We start from the raw sequence: 26,026 nt of genomic DNA on the forward strand, positions 1-26,026 counted from the left end.
TGTTTGGGCATATCGTCCTGCATTGTGTTATTTAAAAAACTATACAGGGCCCCTATCCAGGTTTCATCAGCTGATATCAATTCAACAATCTCTACCTTGTTGAAGTCACCCGTCCCAACCACTTTCTTCCATAAAAAACAAATCCCTAAATAGTAGATATTTGAAAAAGTCCCTGTGGTTAAGCCTAAATTCTCGACACATCATCTCAAAAGACTTAAAGGAATTAAACGGAAAAAATGTCAGAGTACAGATCCCATGAAGGACCCATCTACTCATATAAAAATCATGAAAGATATCAGGCAACAGTGAGTTATCCAGTATTGGGGTAATTAAATCTCCAGAGACCAACTTTTTAAAACTAATTTCTCCCAAATACGAAAGGCCTCAGTAAGAACTTTGAAGCTGACTTTTTTGTAGTAACAGAAATTGGCTTGCTGGAAAATACAGTCTCTCGCCTTATCCCCTGTAAGTAGCTCATGTATGGGGGCAGTCGACTCATCTTGTCCAGGAGGAACATCTACTTTCCCTAGGAGGGCTGCCAGCTTCTGCAGTCCTACGGCCCAATAATACAGTTTGAGGTTAGAGACTGCTAATCTTCCATGATCTTTAGGTAAAGTCATAAATCTAAGCGCTTGCCGAGGATTCACATATGCCCAGAGGAATCTAGTCAACATCCCATCAAGGATTTAAAACCAGTTCTTGCCGATGTCCAGAGGGATGGCTCGAAAGAGATAAAGGATTTTGGGGAGAAAGATCATTTTGATTAGATTACTCCTTCCAATCAGAGAAAGCTTTAGAGCTGATAATTACTCCGAGGTAGGTTGCCTCTTTAGTAACCCGTCCATCCTGTAGGAGTTCCTCTTTGTTGGTAATAACTTGGGTTTTATCCCGGTTTAATAGATACCCTGAGAACTGGCTGAATCTCTTCCCTCCTTTTCAATCTCCGAGGTGCAGATGTAGCGATAGCCAAATCGTCGGCATATGCTAAGTTTCTTCCCCCCATTCCCCCCCCCCCCCCATGGTAGCTTGTTCCGGCTAGATTGCACAAATTACAATGGATTTGCCTGATCAAGGGGTCAATATAGAGTGCACATAGCAAGGGGGAGCAGGGACACCCTTGATTGGTACCCCGTTCAATGACCACCTCATCGGAGTTACCTCCCATAAGGGAGATCTTGGCTCTAGGCAGATGGTAGAGGGCTTTCACCGCATTAATAAACCCCTGGACGATTCCCTTGTAGGACATTACTGTCCAAAGAAACCGCCAGGAGACCCTATCAAATGCCTTTTAGGCGTCCAACAGAATAAGAGCAATGGGGTCTTGAGAAACACCAGCCGCATCAAAGAGTGATTACCCGCCGAATGTGGTCGGTGGTACCCCTGCCGGGGATGAAATCATTCTGCACCGGAGACGTAAGCCGGTTAATAACTGTTGGTAGACGGGTGGTCAAGAGTTTAGAGTAGATCTTTGAATCACTGTTAATAAGCGGGATGGGACGGTATGAGCTTAGCTCCAGAGGGGTTTGTTTTTCTTTAGAAACACCACTATTTTAGCCAATGAACAGCTGTCTGGCGGGGGAAGCCATTCCTGGATCTCCTGGAACAGTTTGGTCAAAAACCCTTTCAAAGCCCCTGCAAAAACCTTATAAAATTCCAATGTAGAGCCACTGTCTCAAATTGCCTTCGCATGACAGACAGATCTCTTTGAGATGTGTACTGATAATTATGTCACACTGTATTACAGCACTGTCAACCCCCATTCCCCAACTGGATAGTGATTATTCTGTGCTTTACTGTGTCCTGCTACTGTAATATTAATGCGTGACATTTCAATAAACAGATCAAACAAAAATAGCACACATTATATGATGAATTGGTTGGACATCTTTATTTATGGAAAAACATTAAGATTTAATTATTTTCAATGACTACCTTAATTAACAGTCTGCCAAACATGAGTGATGCCTTTTGTTAACTTTGGTGTGTTTGAAAATGTTTAGGGCGTGAGATCTTCGCTTATGTTCTTTTTATTCTTTTTGTACATTGTAAATGGCAACTTAATGCACTTGCGTTTTTATATTTTGTTTCAGTGAAAATCTTTTTTTATATAATTTTGGTGGCCTCCTTTATATATGTCTTCATATTTCTCCCTAGCCAGAATTAGTTTTGAATCCTATCCATTTACTGTGGTGCAAATGATAGACATACGGTCTACTTTTGTTCCCATTTTAAGTGCCCTTCCGAGCTCTCCTTTAATAGTTCTTTCAAATTTGTATTCCTCACAGTGTAATGTAGTTCTCTATAAATACATTTATCAATACAGCAATGTGAGTGCGAGTGGGAAATAAATACTACTTGGTAATGCAAGCCTTGCAAAGAAAATGCTGTTGCACTTGTTAGTCCAAGATATCTGGATCAAAAACTTTGGGTCAAAAAAGCACTAGCTACTGGGAAAAGACTCATTCTGTGACACTGGAAGTGATCAAGGATGGAAAAAAATGAAGATTCTAACACTGAGATGCATAACCTGGATAATATGGAAATTATAACCAACCAGTTGAAAAATGTAGTACAACTCTACAATAAAATATGGGAAGGCTTTATTGCTATATGTTGGAAATAGCTGCTCACACTAGGACATCCACTATTATTCCTCTGGATCTGCTATACATGCACACAGTATACCACAACTTCTTTATTGAACATTTCACTTGTAGTAGCTCATGTATATGTGTATATTTTGTGGTCATGTTTGTTTATTGGAATCGGTTTCATTTTTAGATTTAAAGATGGCTAATAATCATTTAGAAAGATTTCAGAGGTTAGATTTACTATTGTGAAAATATCGATAAAAATGTAACATTGCTATGTGAGCACACATCAGCTATATTACTTAATTTGTTTTGCTAGATTATTAATTGTGCACATTCTGGTATAGTAAGAATCTACCCAGCGTAATTGTTACATACATATTTATATACCTTTTTTGTAACATTATCTATGAACAATCTAAGTAAAGGCTGTTCAATGATAGGAATGTAAACATATTTGTTTTATGTATTGTTAGTATTGTAAAAAAAGAAATACTATTGCAAAAGCATAATATTTGTTTTAGTTATATGAGTAATTTCTAGATATCACTTCTCTTTCTTTTCTTCAAAGTTAGTGTTGTTTGGGATCTTCAATTTGACTACATCTTTATTTTATCTTAGAGCTCACCAGTATTTCTGCAGCAGGAGAATTGTGAATTTGTCTTTGTCTGGAGAACTCCAGAAGCATGTCCAGTTATCAGAGCAGAAGGTGGGTAGTTCTTCACTTTGGTCCACTTTTAATTTTGTAAAATATTTTGCTTTTTGTTATAGCATGCTTTGCAGATTATCTATGTGAGAAATTAGGTTGTTGGTTGAGGGGGTGAAACCCTGCTCAAGCAACAGCCACAATCCTTGTCAGGGTGAACCACAATCACTGAATTAACCTATGCTTAACCCTTTGGCAGCTTGAGACAAAATCAATCATGATTCACTTAGAGGCAATGTGTAAAGTATTTATGCAGCACTCAAATTGTAATAGAGTAACAACACAAGAAAAATCCCTCACCAATTTAGAAACCTAGAGTGCATTCTAATAAATTATTTGACACCAAAACAACAAAACTCCAATCAACAGACCTGAAGATATGCAATTTTAAAGATTTCCATAAAAGTAGTGCCAAAATGTGCAAAGCGCCAACTGAGGTGATCAGGTCACGCTGGACCAGAACAAGGTCACAAGTTCAGGCCGACGCGAGGGAGCAAAGGCAGGGCACAGGGCTAAGATTAGCCCACTGAGGACGATACGTTATGTCCTTAGTGTGCTGTCTGCATGTCCTCCGACATATGTTCTAGTTAAGCTGTGAGGCTTTGCAAGACTTCGCATTGCTCTGCCTCAGTTCCGATGAGAAAGGTAGCTGTGCGGCAAGGCTTTGCGTCACTCAGTGTTGATTCTGATGAGGCTGAGAGTTACCACTTGGGGATCAGGAACTCACACCAGAAAAGGCCAGTAGAGCGCAGGAAGGTCCAGTTGCAGGTCCGGCAGCAGATTAGCTTGGCAGTTGCAGGGAAGCCTCTGGAGTTTGTTTCGTCCAAGTAGCTCAAAAGAGGCGTCCGATAGCTGACCCTTGGCGTCAGTCATCCTGGGATGAAGTGAGCAGGGCCATTTTCCTTCTTAGCAAGCATTGCTGGTCGGAAGCAGCCGGGCGTCGTCATTCTGGCGTATCCACTGGTCCAGGAGTGTTCTGAAAAGTGGGTCTGAGAGTTTAATACCAGGTTCCCACTTTGAAGGTTCTGGAGTTTCCCCTTACAGAGGTTTCTGGCATTTCCTGCCCTTGGCCCAGTCTGTCTAGGGGCACAATAGGCTAGTGTGTAGTCCTTTAAGCTGGGCCAGTCAGTGTCTTGGAAATGCAAGTCTGGTCGGTGACAGCTCTCCCCCCAACATTTACCCAGAATGGCCCATCAGTCTATACCCAGACCCTCTATTGTGATGCTGTCTGGTAGGTATACTCAACGGTCAGCTGCCAACTATACCCAAGTATGTGATCCTGAAACAGGCTGAAGGGACCAAATGGTTAGGACAAGAAAATGCCAACTTTGAAAAGTGGCACTTTCAGAATTGTGACTTAAAATCCGACTTTACCATAGGATGGTTTTAAATTTCAATTCCTCCGATATCGAACATAACTTCCACGCCTGCTTCCAATCAAACGTGATCACTTATTAAGTGTAATAATGTAACCCAATGTTATCCTATGGGAGAGGTAGGCCTTGCAATAGTGAAAAACAAATTTAGTAGTTTGTTACTACCAGGACAGGTAAAACTTAAATGTGCATGCCCAACTTATCTGCTAGAGACTTCTAGCCGCAGATTCCTTACCTTTTGAATTTCCCCATGCGTCAGACTGAATCTGGAAGATTTTTGTGAGCTGTACTCTTGCTCACTGGTAGGTGGCGTTGGTCGGCTCTGCATCCATCATCGGCATCATCCACACCTGAAGTCACGTCGCAGTACCTATATAGGCGCCACCCAGGCACGCCGACGTCCATTCTTTTCCATGCTAGCCAGCACCGATTTGGAGTAGAGCTACCCCTCTTTCACTTTTTGATAGGCTTTTTTTGACATTTTATCTGCGTTTTTCGAGGTTACCTCCTGGTGTTTTGAGGAATGCCTTTGTGCAATCGGGTCTTAAACCCTGCGGCACCGGTCATTGTCAGTGACGGATCCACACTTCGTTTCTCTGTGGTGTCTGGAGCGCAACCATTACATCAAGACATGTTCCAACTGCTGGGCCACTGCTCCGAAGGCTTTGAGGGAGCAGTCCCTGAACCTGCTAGTTGCCCAGCATGCGACTCTGCGGAAGTCAAGATCCCAGTCGAGGGGAAGGTCCCAGGATCGTTCGAGGAACCCAAAGTCTGTTTCATCTCATTGACAGTCCTTGGGACACTGGGTAGCAGCAACAAAAAGAAGAGCAGGAATTCAAAGGGTTCCTCTATTTCTCCTCATCCGTCGGTTGACAAGGAAGCCTCGGCATTCTAGGCCTCGGTCCCCAGAACCTGCGCATCGGCTGATTCTGCGTCTTCCCAAAGGCCGGATTGACCCCCACCCAATTGAAAGATTTCGATGAGGCCATGCACTGCATAGTTGAGTGGCCCGTCGACGTGTCTTCCGGCTCAGTGGGGCCAAAAGTGGCCCCATCTGGTTCCGTGCAGGCAGTTCCAGCCCCATCGGCTCTGGCCCCCATCAGGAGCCCAGGGGTTCCTGTAAATATTACTATTGCCCATCACCCCGCACCTGGGGACCCAAACTTCCTCACACAACACCCTACTCCTCCAAGCCTCCACCTTCCAAGGCGCTTTCCCTACTGGATAGGGAATCCAAGAGGCTGGAGTCTTTGAAGAAGATGTTTTCTTCCGCCAGCCTGGCATCCGAGAACAGTGCATGCCATTTGGGCTGGTATTCCCACACTTTGTGAGATCAGGTTGCGCAAAGTCTGCCACAGGTCCCAGATGAGGCCTGTGCTTTTCTCTCCCAAGCTGTCTGGGACTGGGTAGAATTAGCAAAGTTCACTGTTCGATGAGTACTTGACACGACCGACTTACAAGGCAGAGTGGTTTCCATTATGGTGGCCCTTAGGTGCCACGACTGGCTTTTTGGGAGATGTCCAAGCTTCCCGTACGGACATGCTCTTTGATGGTACGCATCTCTTCGAAGACCAGGCAGATTTGGTACTTGAGCACTAAGTATTCACGTGCTAAGGCCAGGTCCTTAAGCCTCTCTGCTGCCCTACGTCCACCTCAATCTGCCTTTTGCTGCTATGGGAGGGGCTTTTAGCTGCGCCAATTCACGCTCGGGCATTGCGCTGCGCAGACTCTCCAGCCTCTGTGTGGCCGAGGGCGTGGTACCCACAGACCTCGTGGGTCAGGTGGCCAGCAGTCTGGTCAGTCCACCACTCCCTTTACTGCAGCTGCCTCAAAACCCTCCTTGTCTGCCCCCTTGCCACCATGGGCACCCAGTAGGCGGCAAGATTCGCCATCACTAGGCAGCCCACAGCATAGGACAGGAGGGTTTTGCAGATTGTCTGAGGGGGCTACTCCCTCCCCTTCCAGACTGCCCCTTCCCCCATGCCCCCATCTCACGATCAGCTGACGAATGATCATCTGTCTGTTCTCCATGAGGAGGTATGGCTCTCTTGGCTAAGGGAGCCATAGAGAGGTCTGGTGCCAGAAGAAGGCTGTGGTTGTTATTCCCACTGCTTTCTGGTTCCATAAAAGGACAAGGGACTTCATCCTATCGTCATTCTCCAACCCTCATTCTGTTCCTCAAAAAGGAGAAATTCAAAATGCTCATGTTAGCTCAGGTCTTGTCTGCACTGGACCCAGGAGACTGGATTGTAGTGTTGGGCTTGCGATTCACTTGTTTTCATATTCCAGTCATTCCTACCCACCGGCATTATCTGCGGGTTGTGGTAGTCCACGAGCACTATTAGTCCATTGTGCTTCCTTTTGACCATACCAGCGCCCCTTGGGTGTTCACCAAGGTGATGGCTGTTGTTACAGCTCATCTGCGGAGGTCACGGGTGGCAGTCTACCCCAACCTTGATGCCTGACTGCTGAAGACGGGCTCGGCCCAGACTGTCGTCTTTCACCTCCAGACTACAACAAACCTTCTGGACTCCCTGGGGTTCACTATCAACATGCCGAAGTCACACCGAACTCCCTCTCACATGCTTCCTTTCATCGGAGCTGTTCTAGACACAGTGCAATTTCAGGATTATCCTCCCGAGCGGCGAGTCCAGAATATTCAGTCTAGGATACTGATATTTCAGCCTCCATCCTGGGTTTTGGTGAGACTGACTGAAGCTGCTGGTCCACATGCCATCCTGGTGGTGACACGTGCCAGATGGCATATGCGGGCTCTGCTGTGGGACCTGAAGTTCTAATGGGAACACCATCCGGGGAATCTCTCTTCCCATGTCCAGATCTGAGGGAACGTCGAGCAATGTGCAGTGGTGGCTAACGAACCACGATTGGGTCAGAGGCAGACCCCTCTCCCTTCCCCCAATCAGAACTTACTGTAGTGACAGATGCTTCACTCCTGGGATGGGGCAGCTATCTGGGCAAGTTGGAGATCAGAGGAATCCGGACTCCACCTCAAACTACTGGTGCTCAAGCAATCCGACTGGCATTGAAAGCTGTTCTGCCGTCCATCCGGGGGAGGCTGGTACAAGTCTTCACTGACACCACCACCATGTGGTACTGCAACAAACAGGGTGGGGTGAGTTTGTGGACCCTTTGTCAGGGTGCCCTGCATCTCTGGACATGGCTGGAACAGCAGGGCATATCCCTGAACGCCATGGCAGACTAACTCAGCCGACGATGATAGCAGATCACGAATGGCATCTCCATCCGGAGGTGGCACAAGGTCTCTTTCAGCAGTGGGGAGAGCCTTGTGTAAATCTATTCGCCTCCGCCAAGAATGCACAATGTCAGCAGTTTTGTGCTGGAGTTTTCAAGGCGGCACTTGCACGGAGATTCTTTTCGTCTGGAGTGGAGCTCAGGCCTCCTCTACGCCTTTCCACAATACAACATTTTCCCAGAGTTCTCAAGAAGATCATGAATGACCAAGCCCAAGTCATCCTTGTGGCTCCAGACTGGGCGTGGAGAATCTGGTATCCTGAGCTACTGAGCATGGCCACTGATCCGCCGATCAGGCTGTCCCATCTGGTAGATCTTTTTTCGCTGCATCAGGGAAGGGTTCTCCACCCTTGCTTGTAGATTGAGTGCTGACAGTTGACGGCTTTTGATATTCCTCTTGAACTCTGTAATATCATCTTGGCAGGTAGGTGTCTCTAACAAGACGTGTACGCCTACCGTTGGAAAAGATTTGTGGCATGGTGTGCATAAAAATTAGTTGATTCCCGATCTGCCCTCCTTTCTGAATTTCTGCTTTTTGTTCTTTCTCTTGCCCAGCAGAGCTCTTCTCTGGTCACTGTTAAGGGCTATCTGCCATTTCTGCCTTTTTATCGTTGCCTGAGCAACCCTCTTCATTCAAGTCCCCTATTGTACATAGGTTTCCTAAGGGTCTTACTCATCTCTTCCCTCCTTTGCCATTCATTATGTCTCAGCGGGACCTTAATTGTGTTTTGACTTTTTTGTTGTGTGCTCCTTTCGAGCCTCTACACAATTGTCCCCTCAGACTTCTCACTTCAAACAGCCTTCCTTGTGGCAATTTTGTCTGCCAGGAGAGTAAGTGAGCTGCAGGCCGTATCTAAACCGTATTAGAACTCAGTATATCCTGACAAAGTGACGCTACGCACAAGTGACATCCTTCTAGAAAAAGTAGTCACCCCTTTTCATGTAGGGCAATCTATCACCTTGCCTACCTTGTATGCTCCTCCACATCCCTCTAAAGAAGAGGAGTATCTTTACCATCTGGACCCAAACAGAGCGTTGTCTTTCTACTTAGACCGCACACAAGAGTTCCGGGTGGATGACCAACTTTTCGTTGGGTATGTTAGTGAAAAGAAGGGTCGGGCAGTGCAGAAGCAGACCATCTCCTGATGGGTCGTACTCTGCATCAAAATCTGCTATGCACTGGCCAAGAAGCCGCCTCCTGAAAGCTTGCAGACTTATTCCACCAGAACTTAAGCTGTGACCACTGCATTAGCACGCCGAGTTCCGGTCTTGGACATCTGCGACGCAGCAACGTGGGCATCTCTGCACACGTTTACCAAACACTACTGCCTGGACAGTCAGGTCCGTAGGGATGGGCATTTTGCCCATTTTGTCCTGCAGTATTTTCTCGTTTTAAGTTAGTTTGCAGGCCCTCCTCCAGGGATGGTATTGCTTGGTTATCTAATTAAAAGGTAAAGTATCTGCGGCTGGAAGTCTGTATCAGATGAACAAGTTACTTGCCTTCAGTAATACCTAACCTGGTAGAGAAGAGATCTAGCCGCAGATTCCTTACTGACCCACCTGTCCTTACTGTTCTGCAAATAGATTTCTAGGGACATGGATGATCCGTTTGGGGCCCTAGTTTTGGCACACCAGTGGTCAATGTTTTTCATGGCTCTGGGGTTTTGGCAGGAAAACTCATGAAAAGTAACTGATGTCAGCGCGCCTGTGTAGGGCCTATATAGGTACCCATAACGTCACTCCTGGAAGGGGCAACGCCGACGACAGACACAAAGCATACCGATGCCACCAACCAGTGCACAGGGGTACTGCTCACGAAAAAATCTTCCGGATCCAGTTTGACACCTGGGGAAATTCGAAAAGTTAGAAATCTGCAGCAAGATATAGTCTCTACCAGATAAGGTGTAACTTGTTCTTCAATCACAATGTAGCCTGCCCTATGGTCTTTTTTAGGGCCTACTCGGGAGGTGACTGATATGTATTGAAAGGGGAGGATCAGGGCTGGCAAAAGTTGAAGGGAATGTTATCATACTCACAATTGACACTGATGGAGAGAATAGACACTCAAGCGGTGTATTATTGAATGGATCACAATGCAAGAGAGGAGTCTGGTGGATATTAGGATAGGGACAGCTAGAGAGGCTTGCTGCAAGATCAAAGGACTAAATTGAGGAAGAATTGAGGGAGCAGTTTTCTAGTATTGGGAAAACACAAAGAAGGGCAAGAATTAATCCATTGTATCTATTTAAAGTCAAGCACCACCATAAAGTCCTTCCACCAATGGATGTGATTTTATTTCATCACAACATTGAGATGAATCAAGGTATAAAGTACAAAGCATTTCATAATAATTGGATATTTTTAAAAACAGGTGCACATAGGGTGGAGTGATAGGTGCATGGGAGGGATTGTGAAAGAGAACAGTAGTGCACATATATACATCAGCAAGTAAATAATTAACAAACTATCCAGACAGATTCCTGCCGAGTACATTAAATGTCAAATCGTAACATAATTGAAGATATACATTCTCTGTCTTATATGTTTGACAAAAAAATAAATAAAGAAGTGTCGACGTTTCGACCCCTATATGAAACAGCAAACTTTGTGCATTGGAAACGGGGCCTTTATCCGGACCGAAGTGAAGGTAGGGAAGTGGGCACCTATGGACAATAGAATGGAGTTATAGAGGTAGTGCGTCAGAGTAGAACGTATCAATAGGTCATGTGAATTTAAAGATGAATTACCCGTAAAGACAGCAAGATTTCTTCAGGCTGCGGATAAGGAAGCTGGTCTTGGTAGGCTCCTACGGAAAAGAGAGAGGAGACAAAGGCACTAGGATCTATATTCCATATTGCAACTGTGGGGTATAACTTAAGAGCAGAAGACTTGCAAGAAAACTCACTCGGACTTCTTCATAGATGTTTGTGGTAAGCGATATAAAGGCATAGGTTGATCAGTAACCTGTGGCTGAAGAAAATGGTACATAATGTCACGATATGTACACCCCCCTTGTGTCAGAGGTCAGGGCACAGCATGATTGCAACATATGCGCAAACGAGCCAGTGGGGCAGCTGCAGGGTGCGCTGAATGTATATAGCACAAAATATGTTAAGATCTTGGTCTGGTTCGGGGCGCCTAGCTGCCTAACCTGGAACTGAATCCACCGACCTAATGTGTGAGATTGCTTACAAAACACGCATTACGCGTCAAGTCAAAACCGAAAACCAGTGTTGTCTATGCTTGCTACTGGCCTAGTAATAAGAAGGGAATAAGCGTGTAGGCCAAAATGGGGTAGCTTACAAAAGCACACAATATGCCTCGCATTAGAGGTCCAAAGACAATTTTCTTTTACTCTTCCAAATGGCCAATAGTTATAGTGAAACAGGTGTGTGGCATAAAGATCCCGTCTATTTATGCGGGCTACGCTTACAAAGAACAAATAAACACGGGCTACTCTAAGAATTCCATTAACGCTTCCAATCCCCCAATTGTTACAATCGTATGGAATCAAGAAGGTTGCGTCTATCTGTCCTGGGCGCGCTTAAAAAGAACAAACAAATTCGGGCTTCTTTAGCTAGTAGACAGACATAAACTGAGTCCATGAGCTGACTATAAACATAGCGCGCACAGCGGCCTCGCTGGGGCCGGTATGGGAGACATAACTGTGGGCTGCTGGAAAAACAGTTAAGACGGCTAACACCGTGGTCTTGCCAGTGATCGGGCTTAAGTAACGTGAGACTGCGTGCACTCTCGGCACGTCTAGCAGTGAAATTCGGTTGTTGTCTTTCACTTTTACGTATGTATACATATTTTAAACTTCTAACCAAAAGCGAATTCCGTTTTGGGTATATTTCAAGTCTTTGGGTCACACGGTTGTCAATGCTTAAAAACAGGTGGCAATAAAGATTTTTAGAAATGTTGCTGTCCATGTCTCGAACAATGGTGCACAGTCTGCAAAAACACTTCTTCCATGCAGTATGAGGTTTATTTAAAAAAAAAAAAAGGAATGACGTTTTTTAAAAAAAAGGAATTTGGACGGATACATTTCATGTAAATATGAATCTGACCACCATCACCATAGTTGCCAAATCTTTTTATATTTACACAGGTGTAATTAGAACATTCAATAGCAAGTGTGGCATTGGGAATGTTAAACTAGTGGCATGTTCTTACGTGATAAAAATGTATGGCTGCCCTAAAAGGAGTATATAACTTGTGGCCGAGTACTGGCACACATTCTACATATGTGTATCACTCAAATGGGAGGCATGTTAACAAAGTATTTATGCGTCTACCCTAATCACTATTTAAGATAGATAATTGGTAATAGGTTGCATCCATTTCATTCAGACCATCGTTGACTGAGTTGATCTTATCACAAGGACAAAGAATTGCGTAGATCACTTTGGGCGTGTTACAGTTGGTGTGCGTTTTAAGATCGATTGAACAGTTGTTGTGGTTGAACTGCTTGGTTTCAATTGTCAAGCCACAGGCTTTGCAGCTCCCACACTTGTAGTGACCAACTATCAACGGGAGTTGCCACATAGATTGGATGGTGGGTTGCGCAGGTGGTTCCAGGAATGACCTGCCCACTTGGTCTTTGATCTTTTTGCCCTTTTTAAAGGAGCGCATCGGTGGGGTGGGCAATTGTAAGTCACTCGCCACCAGTGGCCAATGCTTATTAACAATTTGCCTGATTTCATTGCTTCTTGTGTTAAACGTTGTCACACAAATCCATCTGTCCAATTATCTATCTTAAATAGTGATTAGGGTAGACGCATACATACTTTTTAACATGCCCTCCCCCTTGAGTGATACATATATGTAGAATGTGTGCCAGTACTCAGCCACAAGTTATATACTCCTTCTTTTAGGTCAGCAATACATTTTTATCACATACGAATATGCCACTAGTTTAACATTCCCAATGCCACACTTGCTATTGAATGTTCTAATTACAGCTGTGTAAATATAAAAAGATTTGGCAACTATGGTGATATTGGCCAGACTCATATTTACAATGAAATGTATCCGTCCAAATTCCTTTTTTTTTTTTTTTAAACATCATTCTTTTTTTTAAAAAGTCATTTAAAAAAAAAAAAAATGTAAAACTCATTCCTTTTTTTTATTTTTAAATTAACCTCATACTGTATGGAAGAGGTGCTTTTGCCAACTGTGCGCCATTGTTCGAGACACGGACAGCAACATTTCTAAAAAATCTTTATTGCCACCTGTTTTTAAGCATTGACAACCGTGTGACCCAAAGACTTGAAATCTACCCAAAACAGAATTTGCATTTGGTTATAAGTTTAAAATATTTATTCATTTGGGCATTTCCCCCATCTCCTACAAAATATTTGTTATTTATTACTGCTTAGATTGCCGTCCGCACTAAGGTAGCGATATGTCTGTAAATCATCTGTGGAGAAACCACTGTTGTAAAATGTGCGCTGCTATTTGGAGACAGGCAGGATAATTTATCTTGTGAACAGCATTCCCTGTGGTATCGCCCCTAAGGAAATAGGTCGTAAAAGTGAAAGACAACAACTGCTTTTCACTGCTAGACGTGCCGAGCGTGCACGTCTTCTCATGTTACTTAAGTCCTGTCACTGGCAAGACCACGGTGTTAGCTGTCTTACTGGTCTTTCCAGCAGCCCACAGGTATGTCTCCCATCCCGGCCCCAGCAAGGCCCCTGTGCGTACTATGTTTATAGTCAGATCATGGATTCAGTTTGTCTATCTACTAGCTGAAGAAGCCAGGATTTGTTTGTTCTTTTTAAGCACGCCCAGCAGAGATAGGCACCACCTTCTTGATTCCATATGATTGTAACAATCGGCCATTTGGAAGCGTTAATGGAATTCTTACAGTAGCCTTTGTTTATTTGTTCTTTGTAAGCACGGCCCGCACAAATAGACGGTATCTTTATGCCACATGCCTGTTCCACTATAACTATTGGCCATTTGGAAGAGTAAAAGAATATTGTCTTTTGACCTCTAATGCGAGGCATATTGCACGCTTTTGTAAGCTACCCCAATTTAGCCTACACGCTTATTCCCTTCTTATTACTAGGCCAGTAGCAAGCATAGACAACACTGGTTTTCGGTTTTGACACGACGCGTAATGCGCGCTTTGTAAGCAATCTCACTCATTAGGTCGGTGGATTCCGTTCCAGGTTAGGCAGCTAGGCGCCCCGAACCTGACCAAGTTCTTAACATATTTTGTTCTATATGCATTCAGAACACCCTGCAGCTGCCACACTGGCTCATTGCTTGCGCATATGTTTCGATCATGCTGTGCCCTGACCTCTGACACAAGGGGGCTGTACATATCGTGACATATTGTACCATTTTCTTCAGCCACAGGTTACTGATCAAGCTGTGCCTTTATATCGCCTACCACGAACATCTATGAAGAAGTCTGAGTGAGTTTTCTTGCAAGTCTTCTGCTCTTAAGTTATACTCCACAGTTGCCATGTGGAATATAGATCCTAGTGCCTTTGTCTCCTCTTTCTTTTCCGTAGGAGCCTACCAAGCCCAGCTTCCTTATCCGCAATCTGAAGAAATCTCGCTGTTTTTACGGGTAATTCATCTTTAAATTCACATGACCTATTGATACGTTCTACTCTGACGCACCACCCCTTTAACTCCATTCTATTGTCCATAGGTGCCCACTTCTCTACCTTAACTTCGGTCCTGATGAAGACCCCGTTCTCAATGCACAAAGTTTGCTGTTTCATATAGGGGTCGAAACGTCAACACTTCTTTATTTATATTTTTGTCAAACATATAAGACAGAGAATGTATATCTGCAATTATGTTATGATTTTACATTTAATGTACTCGGCAGGAATCTGTCTGGATAGTTTGTTAATTATTTACTTGCTGATGTATATATGTGCACTACTGTCCTCTTTCACAATCCCTCCCATGCACCTATCACTTGACCCTATGTGCACCTGTTTTTCAAAATATCCAATTATGAAATGCTTTGTACCTTGATTCATCTCAATATTGTGATAATAAAATCACATCCATTGGTGGAAAGACTTTATGGTGGTGCTTGACTTTGAATAGATACAATAGATAAATTCTTGCCCTTCTTTTATGTGTTTAGATTGTTCCCCACTGTGACATTACCTTACTGTACCACTATTTACCCGGGTCCAGTGGCCTTTTGGGTTGCCCCATTGTTACATAAGTCTTAGTATTGGGAAAAGGCACATAGAAACTAATGAAATCCTTAGCGAAACAGCAGTTTCAAGTCCAGAAATACTTGACAATGTGGGAGGGGAAACAAGGCTGGCAAGAGAAATAGGAAGGCTCACAGAGTGCAGGAAATGGGTTGGATAACCTCGGGAGAAGAAGTTGACTGGAGGGCAGCATAAAGAAAGCAGAGGTGTTGCTTATATCCAATGAAGGCAGAGTAGAAATGGGTGAGGCAGAATCAGCTAATTGGCTAACTGGGTCAGTGGGTTAAGACTTACTACTGAGAACTGCTGTGATCTGCAGACTAAGTGTTCAGATTCTTGCAATGAAGGTTTCTCTTTCCCCCTTATGAGTTTGTCAAATGGAGGAATTGTAATTAAGCAATAGTAAGCTCTACCATTTATAGCACAAAAATGGAATATATTTATTAAGTACTATACACAAAAGTAAAAGTACCATTTGGAAACAAGTTCCACTTTGGCACTTGCGGTCTGACTCTCAACTGACGTTCTGAAGTGCGGAACAGTTGACCACTTGTCTGATATGCTGTCATTTTTCCACTCCCAGTATGTTCCTCCGTCTTGGAGTCCCCGCTATGCAGTGGGCAAGTTATATTTATGAACCCAAACTCTGCTTGGCTCCAGCTGTGATACAGAGGCCCTCTCAGACTACCACACATCACTTTGTCACTGCAGCTTCTTGAACTGAATTTTGCATTGCTTACTGTCTGCTTATCTTTGTGCCAGCACAGGCAGGCAAAGTTATCAGGGGATCTCTTTATTATTTCCCCCAGTTTTTTGGGTCTAGACTGCTTGCAACAGGAGTTCTTCTGGATTTCTCCAACTGTTCCAAGCAAACGAGGGTCGATCTCTTCTACAGGGCAGTGACTGGTGCCCCGTCTCTCATCTCCGCCAAATATCTACAACAAGCCCGTTTTTTAAAAATTTTCGGACCCAACACTAATACACAAAGGAACGGATATTCCTCTGACCAATCCCTGGGCGGGCAAAGATTACCTAAGCCTTTCTCTGGCCACAATAATGGGAATCTATTTCCACCTCCGTGATTGGCTGTGAGCACAGACCAGCTCACTACTGCAACTATGCTTTGCTTGATTACCATAATGACCTTTAAAAAGAAGCTTTTACTATATTTTCCGATTGGGCTCTGCAATAACTGACCTGTTACTATATTTGTTGCACAAGGACAAAATAGAATGTCTACATGTCTGGAGGACTGAGACAATAAAACCTCTTATCCGCAACAGTAATCCTCATGTCCAGGGCATTTGGTGATACAAATTCCACACCGCAGGGCCCACTTTATTTTTTTTTTGGGCCAGTGTTGCAGAGCATTGGCAAAAAACATTAGTAAAGCCAATAATTCTATAAGGTGAGACCTATTGGCTTTGCCAATGCTTGTTATCAAACCACCCTTCTGAAAGCAACAATTGTAGCAGTAACATTCAATTGCCCTCTGCAGTTGCAACACCACTGGGCCATAATTACCTTGTAGGATTGTATTGACATCTTGGGGTATTTTGAGCTCCAAGTATGAGGTTAACTCCTCTTGTTACTTCAGAGGGTATTCTAGCTTTGGTTCTGTGATGTTCTGAAGGAGGATACACATATCAGACTTAGCTTAGTTAAGTTTTATACCCGAAAGTGCACCATATTGGAGAATCACTCTTTTAAGGGGTTACTGTCTCAAGGGTGATCTGATGAGGGTAATGGCGCTCAAATGGCAGTTCACATTTATTAAAGTTTTTAAGATTTGTTTGTGTGGTGCTCAAAGGTGGGTAGAATCGCCCACTCCCCCAAATTTTGATCTTGAGATCACTCTCCCAGGAATCCGCTGTCCTAAGCACTTGCAATATTTTACATAATATTTAACATCATTATGACACAGTTGAATATCACAAAATTCCTTTGTTTTCCAGTTTTCTTATGTTCACATTTCTTTAATTCTCAGGATCAAGGCCAACACCCGCGACTTCCTCAGGGCTGTCAGTGTCTTCAAATTCAATTCAATCTTGACTCTGGTTGTATTTCTGTCCTGGTCCATCCATAGTGTCGCTATATTATGCCACCTTTCCGTGAGAGGCAAAACCGGGACTCGTATATGAGAAAGAAAATGCTGCACAATAAGCAGCTTAATTGTGTTCCTCACTGTCTCCGGCGAGTTTGCATAGTATTGAAACAGTTTCACGGTTTCATAATTATGTTAAATATTATGTAAAATACTGCGAGTGCTTGGTACAGCGGATTACTCTGTTAATGGGCTAAAGTTTTTGGTCTGGGTGTCTCACATAGACCAGAATGTCATCGTGTGTGCAAGGATAGTGTATAATATCTGCCCAAATGGGAATTACCCATATGATAGACACTTCTAGCTGGAGATTTCTTACATTAGAATACTAACTAGGCATCAAACTGGATCCGGAAATATTTTGTGCGGAGTCATTCCAAGCGCTCAACATCATGCTTAAGACTCTTTGGGTAAGTTTTACAAAAAGTTTTTAAAAAAACAAAAAAGGCAAAGCATCGGTCCAAATATTCGGACGAGGTGCAGAAACATCACTCTAGGCACCTCTCTCATGCAGAGCCTGCCTCTAGGTCTGCTACACTCCTTCCTGTGTTTCCTGGAGACAGAGCGGCCCCACCCAGCCATGGGAATTTCATGATGCATCCACCTCATTTTTGTGCAGACCAATCTCACTGGAGCGACTAAGGGCCCCATGTTTTCAGAAGGTGCCCCTACTGTATTTTTGCCAGCGGGTCTGCCCTTGGCGGCAGTTTAGCTCCTTGAATCCGTTCATTATTCAGACCGACTCCATTCACAAGACAGCTAACATACCCATAGCCCATTCCAGCAATATCATTCCAGGTGCGCCAACCCTATATTTATACCAGACTACGATATGTTGCAACATCAGTGTTCCTCAATGTAGACTCCAGCGCCTCCTTTTTTCAACAGGCCTGGAGAGGAGAATGATTGAGAAAGATCTGAGATTTTGTATCACACTAACCTCCTTGATGAGCCCGAAATTAACTGGTATGAGGAACCGGCAGATGCAAGTGGTCTGGACGCCTCCCAATACACTGGCTTGGTGTTTCCTAGTGTGGCTACAGAGGAAGCAGCTTCATTTGCTATGATGGTGAGAAGGGTTGCTGAGGTCCTGGACCTTAATCTGCCCTTGATAGCAGTCAAGACTGTCTTGACAGAGGTGCTTCAACTCTAGAGTCACCCTCTCAGAACCTCTACTCCCTTTTTAAAAAGTATTTTTATGGGCATTTTCAGTTACAACCATATCTGCAATACCGTACGTTTTTGTTGCATATATCACATTAACAAACTGTAGCCATACCATGAACAGCAAGGATATGTCCGTATACATGTCAGGTTTTTTGTGCAACCTCATCTTTGCCCACATTAATATGCAATATATTAACACCTCCTATTTACACCTCAGCTAATGGGTATCTTCTGATAGCAATTCTTCTAGTGGGGGATCACAGATGTTTCCAAGATACTCATTCCACTTCCCCCACACCCGTGTCCATTTTTTGGGGCATCTCCTATGTATGTACACTGATTTTTCAGTTACCATTAATTTGTCCATATCTCGACACCATCTACTCACTGTGGGGGTCTGTCTGGCTCCCCATAGTTGTGCTATATTTCTTTTCACTAAAGCCATACCAAGTGCTACCCAGGTTTGTGCTGCATGATTGAGATCTGTCGGTTCCCAGATGTGGAGTATACACCTCTTCGGCTCCGGCGCAACCGTTATACCTGTGACCTGAGAAATTGTGTGCATGATTGCTTTCCAGTAGGTGGCAATTTCTACGCATTGCCAGATTGTGTGCCAGAATGTGCCTTGTGCTCCACATTGTCGGATGCAAAGTGGTGTATCTGTCCTGTGTAATTTGTACAGCAATGTCCTGGTATAATACGTGCGGTGTAGAACTTTCAGTTTTACTAGTTTAAATCTAGAATGGGATCGCTACCTCCCTGGGGGATGCCATTGCTGCCTGCCAGTCTGTCTCGTCTAGTTCACCCAGGTTAGTCTCCCATCTAGTTTTCAGGATTGTTGTCGGGTCCGGTTGGTTGTTGACTATTTTCTTGTAAATTAGTGAGATATCTTTTTTTGTCATATGATTGGTAAGTAGTCTATCCTCAAGGGGTGAAGACTCCAGGCAGTTGTGTGGCTTGCGGGATCAATGCCGCGAGTGCATGTCGTATTTGCATGTATCTGTAGGCCTCCGTGTTTGCCAAGCCATAGGTCTGTCGCAGTTGTGTAAACGGGATAATCTCACCCTTCTGCCATAAGTCCCCCACCCTTGAGATGCCTATTAGGTCCCATTGTCAGAAACCTTTAGTATTTCGTAGCTTGCCTGATTTGTTTTGTGTCACATAGTGGCGTAGCCTGCGTCACAACTCCCTGCCATCCCAGTTCTCTCTGCGCCTCATGCCAGATCTTGATTGTGTGCGCTGTCGGCCCTGTTAGTCTTTGTTTGATTCCGATTATATAGTTCACCATCATACCGTCCACACCCAGGAGATGACTGTCCATGCGGTAAGCCGGTTCCTCCTGCGCGGCGTGAAGCCATTGATTTATTACTGCCAGTTGGGAAGCCCAATAGTATGTTTTGATGTGTGGGAGTGCTATGCCTCCATCGTACCAGCTTTTGACCAGCTTGTGCATAGCAATACAGGTTGCCTTACCATCCCATAACAGCTTATTCACTTCATTATTAATTGCTATGAAGTATGTAGGAGGGACCGGAAATGGCGTATTCTGTAGGATGTATAAGAATCTGGGGAGCGCCATTTTAAAGAGGGCTGCCCTGCCTAACGATGTAAGTGTCAGGGACCGCCAGTGGAGGCCGTCCCGACGAAAACGTCCCAGAGGTTTCATGAGCTTTTCTGCAATAAAATGTGTCCTGACCTGTGATATAAATACATAGATATTGAAACCCTTCGGTAGCTATCTGTATGTCACAATTGCGCGGGAGTCGCGGGGGAGCGCCCAAGAGTACGAAGATATGTGATTTCATCCAGTTTATGGTATAGCCGGATACGCGCCCATATGCCGCACAGATATCCATGAGGCAGTTAAGGGAACACGCTGGCGAAGCCAGATAAAGCAGCACATCATCGGCATAGAGCGATATGCGATCCTCCCATCCCATTGCCCACTTGAACCCACGGATTTCCGGGTCTCCTCGTATCCATGCTGCTAGGGGTTCCAGTACGATTGCGAATAATAGCGGCGATAATGGGCAACCCTGCAGCGTCCCTTTTCCCAACGGGAAGGCAGCCGAGATGCGCCCGTTGGCTACCACCTGCGCCATTGGTTTTGTGAACAATAATTCCACCCATCGTATGAATTTGGGTCTGAATCCCAAATGGTGAAGAACCGCAAACAGAAAGGGACATTCTACCATGTTGAATGCTATTTGTGCGTCCAGAGAATTATGGCGTCCTCTTAGATAGTGGATCTGCGCACCAGGACACTGTGAACCCTTCGCAGGTTCAATGCCGTATTGCGTTGGCATGAATCCCGATTGGTCCGGGTGAATCACCATTTCTAAGTATGGCTGCAATTGTGTTGTGAGCACTTTGGGTAATATCTTTGCTTCTGTGTTGATAAGGGAGATTGGCCTGTACGACATGCAGCTGTGTGGTGGTTTGCCCGGCTTGTGTATTGCGACTATCGTTGCCATGCGCTGATCTTTAGGAAGTTCACCCTTCTCTAAACTATCAGAGTACATGTTAAGTAGGTGGGGCACCAGAATAGTTGTCTGTTTATAGAATTCCACGGGAATTCAGTTGGGTACCAGGGCTTTACCTGTATGTAATGCTAGTATTGCCCGTGTCAGTTCGTCTTGTGTAAGGTCTGCCTCCAATGCTTGTGCTGCTGCTTATGTCAGCATTGGCATTTTTATATCTTTCAAAAAGGCTAGGTTTTTGTCCACTGTGGCAGTGGCTGTAGGTGTATATATATGCTCATAATGGGTCGCCATTTCGTCTACTATGGCTTGGGGATCGGAGGTCGTGATACCTTGTGTGTCTAGCTGCGCTATCCATCTACTGGCTCTTTCCTTTTTGTCTAGCCAGGCCAGGAGTTTGCCTGCCTTGTCACCTTGCTCGTAAACTGTGTGCTGTGTTGCCTTGAGTCTAGATTTTGTCTCCTCCCACACAAGTTTTATATTCTTGTTGTGCTAGCTGGAACCCATGTGTGGTAGCCTCATTTATATCTGAGGCGTGGTCTACTTCTGTAGTAGGGGATCTCTGTGTATAGTCATAATCTAGTGAATAGTCCCGCCCATGTGCGTGGACCCCGGAGCAATAAAAAATAATCTCTAAAAGGTGACAAATCATGCAGACCTGCATACACCTTTAAGAGAGAATTTAATTTAAAGACCGATAATGCAGCCTATACCCACAGGCTACACTGTCCAGTACTTCAACTAGAATTCCACCAATATCCACAAACAGCACTGCCTGTCTAGTTTTTCTCCACATAGGAAAAAATCCTGCCTCTACCAGCAAAAGCCTCTGGAATGATAGAGAGGAAGGAGTGGACAGACAAGCCCCATAGGCTGCCATTATGTGGCTTGGAACAGGATACTGTGCCTTTAAGAAAACTTTCCAGTTTTCCAGAACTTTCCCCAGTATCCCAGAATGCCCAGCAGGTCCCATTTACTTTCAGTTCTTTTTTCCGGCTCCTGCTAGCAGGACCCTGGAGCATTGAGCTCTCCCTTTTGCAAGGGTTTCATTGAGATTTTGGCAATTTTTGTCATTTTTTCTTGTGTTTAGTAGCTGGTACTGTCTACATGCCTGGCTTGTTCGATAAGTGCCCGGAATGTGGTCGAAAGAAGGCTAAAACTGACCCACACGAGGTGTGCATAGCTTGCCTTCCCCAGTCCCACGTGCCTGAAAGCTGTACCATCTGCCACTCGTTTTCAGCCAGGACCCTGAGGGACAGGATGAAGAGCAGGCTTCAAGCTCTGAAGGAGCGAAGACTGAAGGCACCAGGTGGGTCTGGAGGGGCTGATTTGGCCCATACTGAGGCCTCTGGGGGGCTCCCCAGGGGCAGGAAGACCAGTAAGCGCTCCCGCTCCCCGTCGACGTCGAGGGTGTCGACGGCGACGTCGAGGAGGATGACCACCGTCTGTTCGCCGTCTCCCCAAGGCTCTGGGGAGAAGCGGCGTCGACGATCGCCGTCGAGGGACCTGAATAGGCCGCCGTCGACTACATCGGCGTCGTCGGCGACGACGCCGTCGTCTGCTTCGTCCAGCGGTCGGCGTCGAGTGAAGACCCGGCGTCGGCGTTCGGCGTCGAGGGATCGCAGCTCGCCGTCGACGAATAGGCGGAGGTCGCCGTCGAGGCGGAGGTCGCCGTCGAGGCGGAGGTCGCCGTCGAGGCGGAGGTCGCCGTCGAGGCGGAGGTCGCCGTCGAGGCGGAGGTCGCCGTCGAGGCGGAGGTCGCCGTCGAGGCGGAGGTCGACGTCGAGGCGAAGATCGACGTCGAGGCGAAGATCGACGTCGAGGCGAAGATCGACGTCGAGGCGAAGATCGACGTCGAGGCGAAGATCGACGTCGAGGCGAAGATCGACGTCGAGGAAGAGAGAGTCGCCGGGATCGGTGTACTCGGTGGTGTATACCCCGCCTCGGATGCCTCCGTCGCCTCCTCCTCTCCCACCTCTGCCACCGCCTCCTCCACCGCCGCCACCTCCTCCACCAACGTCTCCACCTCCGCCACCGCCTCCTCCGCGGCCGCGGACGCTGTCTCCGCCACCCCAGCCTCTGTTGCTGCCACGCACTCCTGCGGGACCGCTGCCGGTTCCCCCGAGGTCGGTTTCCCTTCCACGGTACCCGACTCCCCCGCAGGGGACCCCGAAGCCACGACGCCCACGGTCGCCTGGACCAGCGAGACCGGCGGACAGGCCTAAGCCGAAGAGATCGCGCTCCCGCTCTCACAGGAGGCGACGATCGCGGAGCCGAGGGCGATCCTCGTCAGACTCAAGACGACGCCGCAGGAGGTATAAGTCCAGGTCGCGCTCCTCGGACAGGGACCTTTCCCCGACGCTGTCGGACTCCCCGGGGACTAGGGTGTCGCCGGTGGACGACTTGGTCTCGTTCCAGGAGGTGCTGTTGCGAGGGGCTGCGAAGCTGAATATCACGGTGACGGTTCCAACACCCACGACGTCCGTGATATTTGAGACGCTTCATAAAAGACACTTGTCTCGCCCCCTCCTGCCTCTCGTGCCTGGACTGGTGGAACCAGCCTTGGAACTGTTCCTCACTCCCGCAACGGCGAAGGCTGCTCCGTCCAGGCTCATGAAGAAGTATAGGGCCCCGGAGTCGGATCCGTCCTTTTTGAGAGTGGACCCGAAGCCGGATTCGGTTATCGTGACGGCGGCGAGAAAACAACATGCGACCGCCCCGGCCTCCACGGTTCCACCGGACAAGGAAAGCCGCTGGCTGGACTCTGCGGGCAGGAAGGTGTGTGATACCGCCGCCACCACGATGAAGGCGGCGAGTGCAGGGGCGTTGTTGGGCCGTTACGGCTGGGCCCTGTGGGAATCCCTGCAGCAATATGCGGACCTCCTGCCACGAGACAAGAAGGAGGACTTCTTGGAGACGGTGCGCGAAGGCATGCTGGTTTCTAACCAAACGATCAGCGCAGCGGCGGATGTATCGCTATTGGCCGCCCACGCCTACTGTCATGGCGTCCACCAGCGGCGCCATTCCTGGTTGCGCCTGACGTCCCTCAAGCCGGAGGCGCAGCAAAGAATGGCCAACCTGCCCTTCTCGGGGGAAACCCTGTTCGGGAAGCATGCGGACGATGAGATGGCCCGCATGAAGGCTGAGGCGGAAACCCTGACGGCCGTCGGGTTAGAGAAGGCCGAGAAAAAGAAACGACCGTTCCAGAGGAGGTTCGGGTCGTCGGGCCGAGGGCGTGGGCAGGGCTCGGGACAGCAGCAGCCACAACAGCAGCAGTTCCGCAAGCCCTTCCAGAAGCGCCAGAGGGGTAGAGGAGGCCAGCAGGCTACTACCACAAACAAGGGCCCGGCCGGGTCTCGGCCCTGAGCTGTTACTTCCCCCTCAACCGTTATCCACTCCAGTGGGGGGAAGCATTCAATTTTTTCCGGCAGAGTGGAGAAAAATTACTCAGGACAAGTGGGTGCTGAATATTGTTTGCAATGGATACAGTCTTCGGTTTATCAGCCCACCTCCAGCGATTCCGCCGGTCAGCTCTCGCTTCCAGCTGAGGGAGCTCCAGGCGGAGGCAGACATCTTGTTGAGAAAAAAGGCGGTATGTATAATGTATGTATGTATAAAATATTTATAGAGCGCACTGCAACCCTACGGGCATCCTGGCGCTGGCGACACAGTGAAGGGAGGGAGGAAAAAAGGGGGTTATGCTCTAGGAAAGAGCCAGGTCTTGAGCTGCCTACGGAATGCTGTCAATTCCTGGACCTGTCGGAGCTCCATAGGGAGACTGTTCCAGAGACGAGCTGCCGCAACACTGAAGGCACGACCCCCCAAGGTAGATCTCTTTGTCTTAGGGATTGTGGCCAGCCTGGCTACTGAAGAGCGCAGGCTGCGCATGGGAATGTACCAACTGAAAAGATTTTGCAGCGGCCCAGGGCCGAGGCCATGCAGAGCTGTAAAGACTATGCACAGAGATTTAAACAGAATTCTCTGTTGCACCGGGAGCCAGTGGAGATCAGATAGTGCCCTAGAGCTAGATGAAATGCGAGGTCTCGAAAGGGCAAGCTTTGCCGCAGCTGACTGAATACGTTGGAGTCGCTGGATCAGGTATCCCGGGGACTCGAGCATCAAGGCATTACAATAATCCAGACGGCTGAGAATTGTGCAGCGCACCACTGTTCCTTTAACATCGGGGGGGAGCAATGGTAGGAGTCTACGTAGGCCTCTCATAATCATATGGCAGTTCGAGGCCACCTTGTTGATATGTGACTCTAAACTCAGCTTCTCATTGAAGCATACCCCCAGATTACGCACAGTTTTCACAGGAACCAAGGGTGTATCCAAAGGGAAGGGCCAAAAATTGGAAGGTAAGACATGTGGCACCTTGCCTGCTGAGCAATGTAGAATCTCGGTCTTGGCACTGTTGAACTGCAGGGCATTAATTCTCAGCCATGAGGTCATTTCCCGCATGCAATTGTGAAAGGAAGTTAGAGTCCTCCTGGTCACCTTCCAGGGAAACCATCAGCTGCGTGTCATCAGCATAGTTGACAGCCATGATGTTACTAGAGTTGAGAAGTTTAACTAGTGGTTGCATATAAATGTTAAACAAAATCGGGCTGATTGAGGAACCCTGAGGGACACCATGTTTAATGGGCAGGAAATCTGATTGATACGGGGGCAGAGACACTGCCTGCCGTCTATCAGAAAGATAGGAGCAAAGCCACTTCAGAGCCATATCAGTAACCCCCACCTCGGCGAGTCTGTGTAGGAGGATGTCATGATTAACCGTGTCGAATGCGGCGGATAAGTCCAGCAAAATCAGGGTTGCAGAATGCCCCTTATCCGCACGCATTCGAAGGTCATCCAAGGCCGTAATCAATGCAGCTTCGGTTCCGTGCCCAGGACGGAAACCAAATTGATTCTCCTCCAGCTTACAATTGCTCTCTAAGAAGCGCGAAAGCTCCTGGCTAACCAGGCGCTCGGCTATCTTGACCGGGAAGGGCAGCAGAGAAATAGGCCGATAACTCCCGTAACAGGCGGGGTCCAGAGAAGGTTTTTTCAAAAGAGGAGAAACCAAAGCGACCTTCCAACAGGCCGGAACCACACCGCAGGTTAACGACTGATTAATGATCTGAAAGAGGTGCG

At 46.6% G+C, this 26,026-nt stretch overlaps 1 protein-coding gene across 1 annotated transcript in view; it reads left to right on the forward strand.

The window, feature by feature from the left end:
* IGF2R (insulin like growth factor 2 receptor) overlaps positions 1–26,026 on the forward strand; it is a 1,674,612-nt gene that overhangs the window by 835,654 nt on the left and 812,932 nt on the right. Inside the window, exon 26 of the mRNA XM_085611652.1 lies at positions 3,213–3,300. Coding sequence (XP_085467778.1) covers positions 3,213–3,300 — 88 coding nt within the window. The remainder of the gene's footprint in view (positions 1–3,212; positions 3,301–26,026) is intronic.

Source organism: Triturus cristatus, chromosome 6, assembly GCF_964204655.1.
Source record: "Triturus cristatus chromosome 6, aTriCri1.1, whole genome shotgun sequence".
Taxonomy (NCBI): domain Eukaryota; kingdom Metazoa; phylum Chordata; class Amphibia; order Caudata; family Salamandridae; genus Triturus; species Triturus cristatus.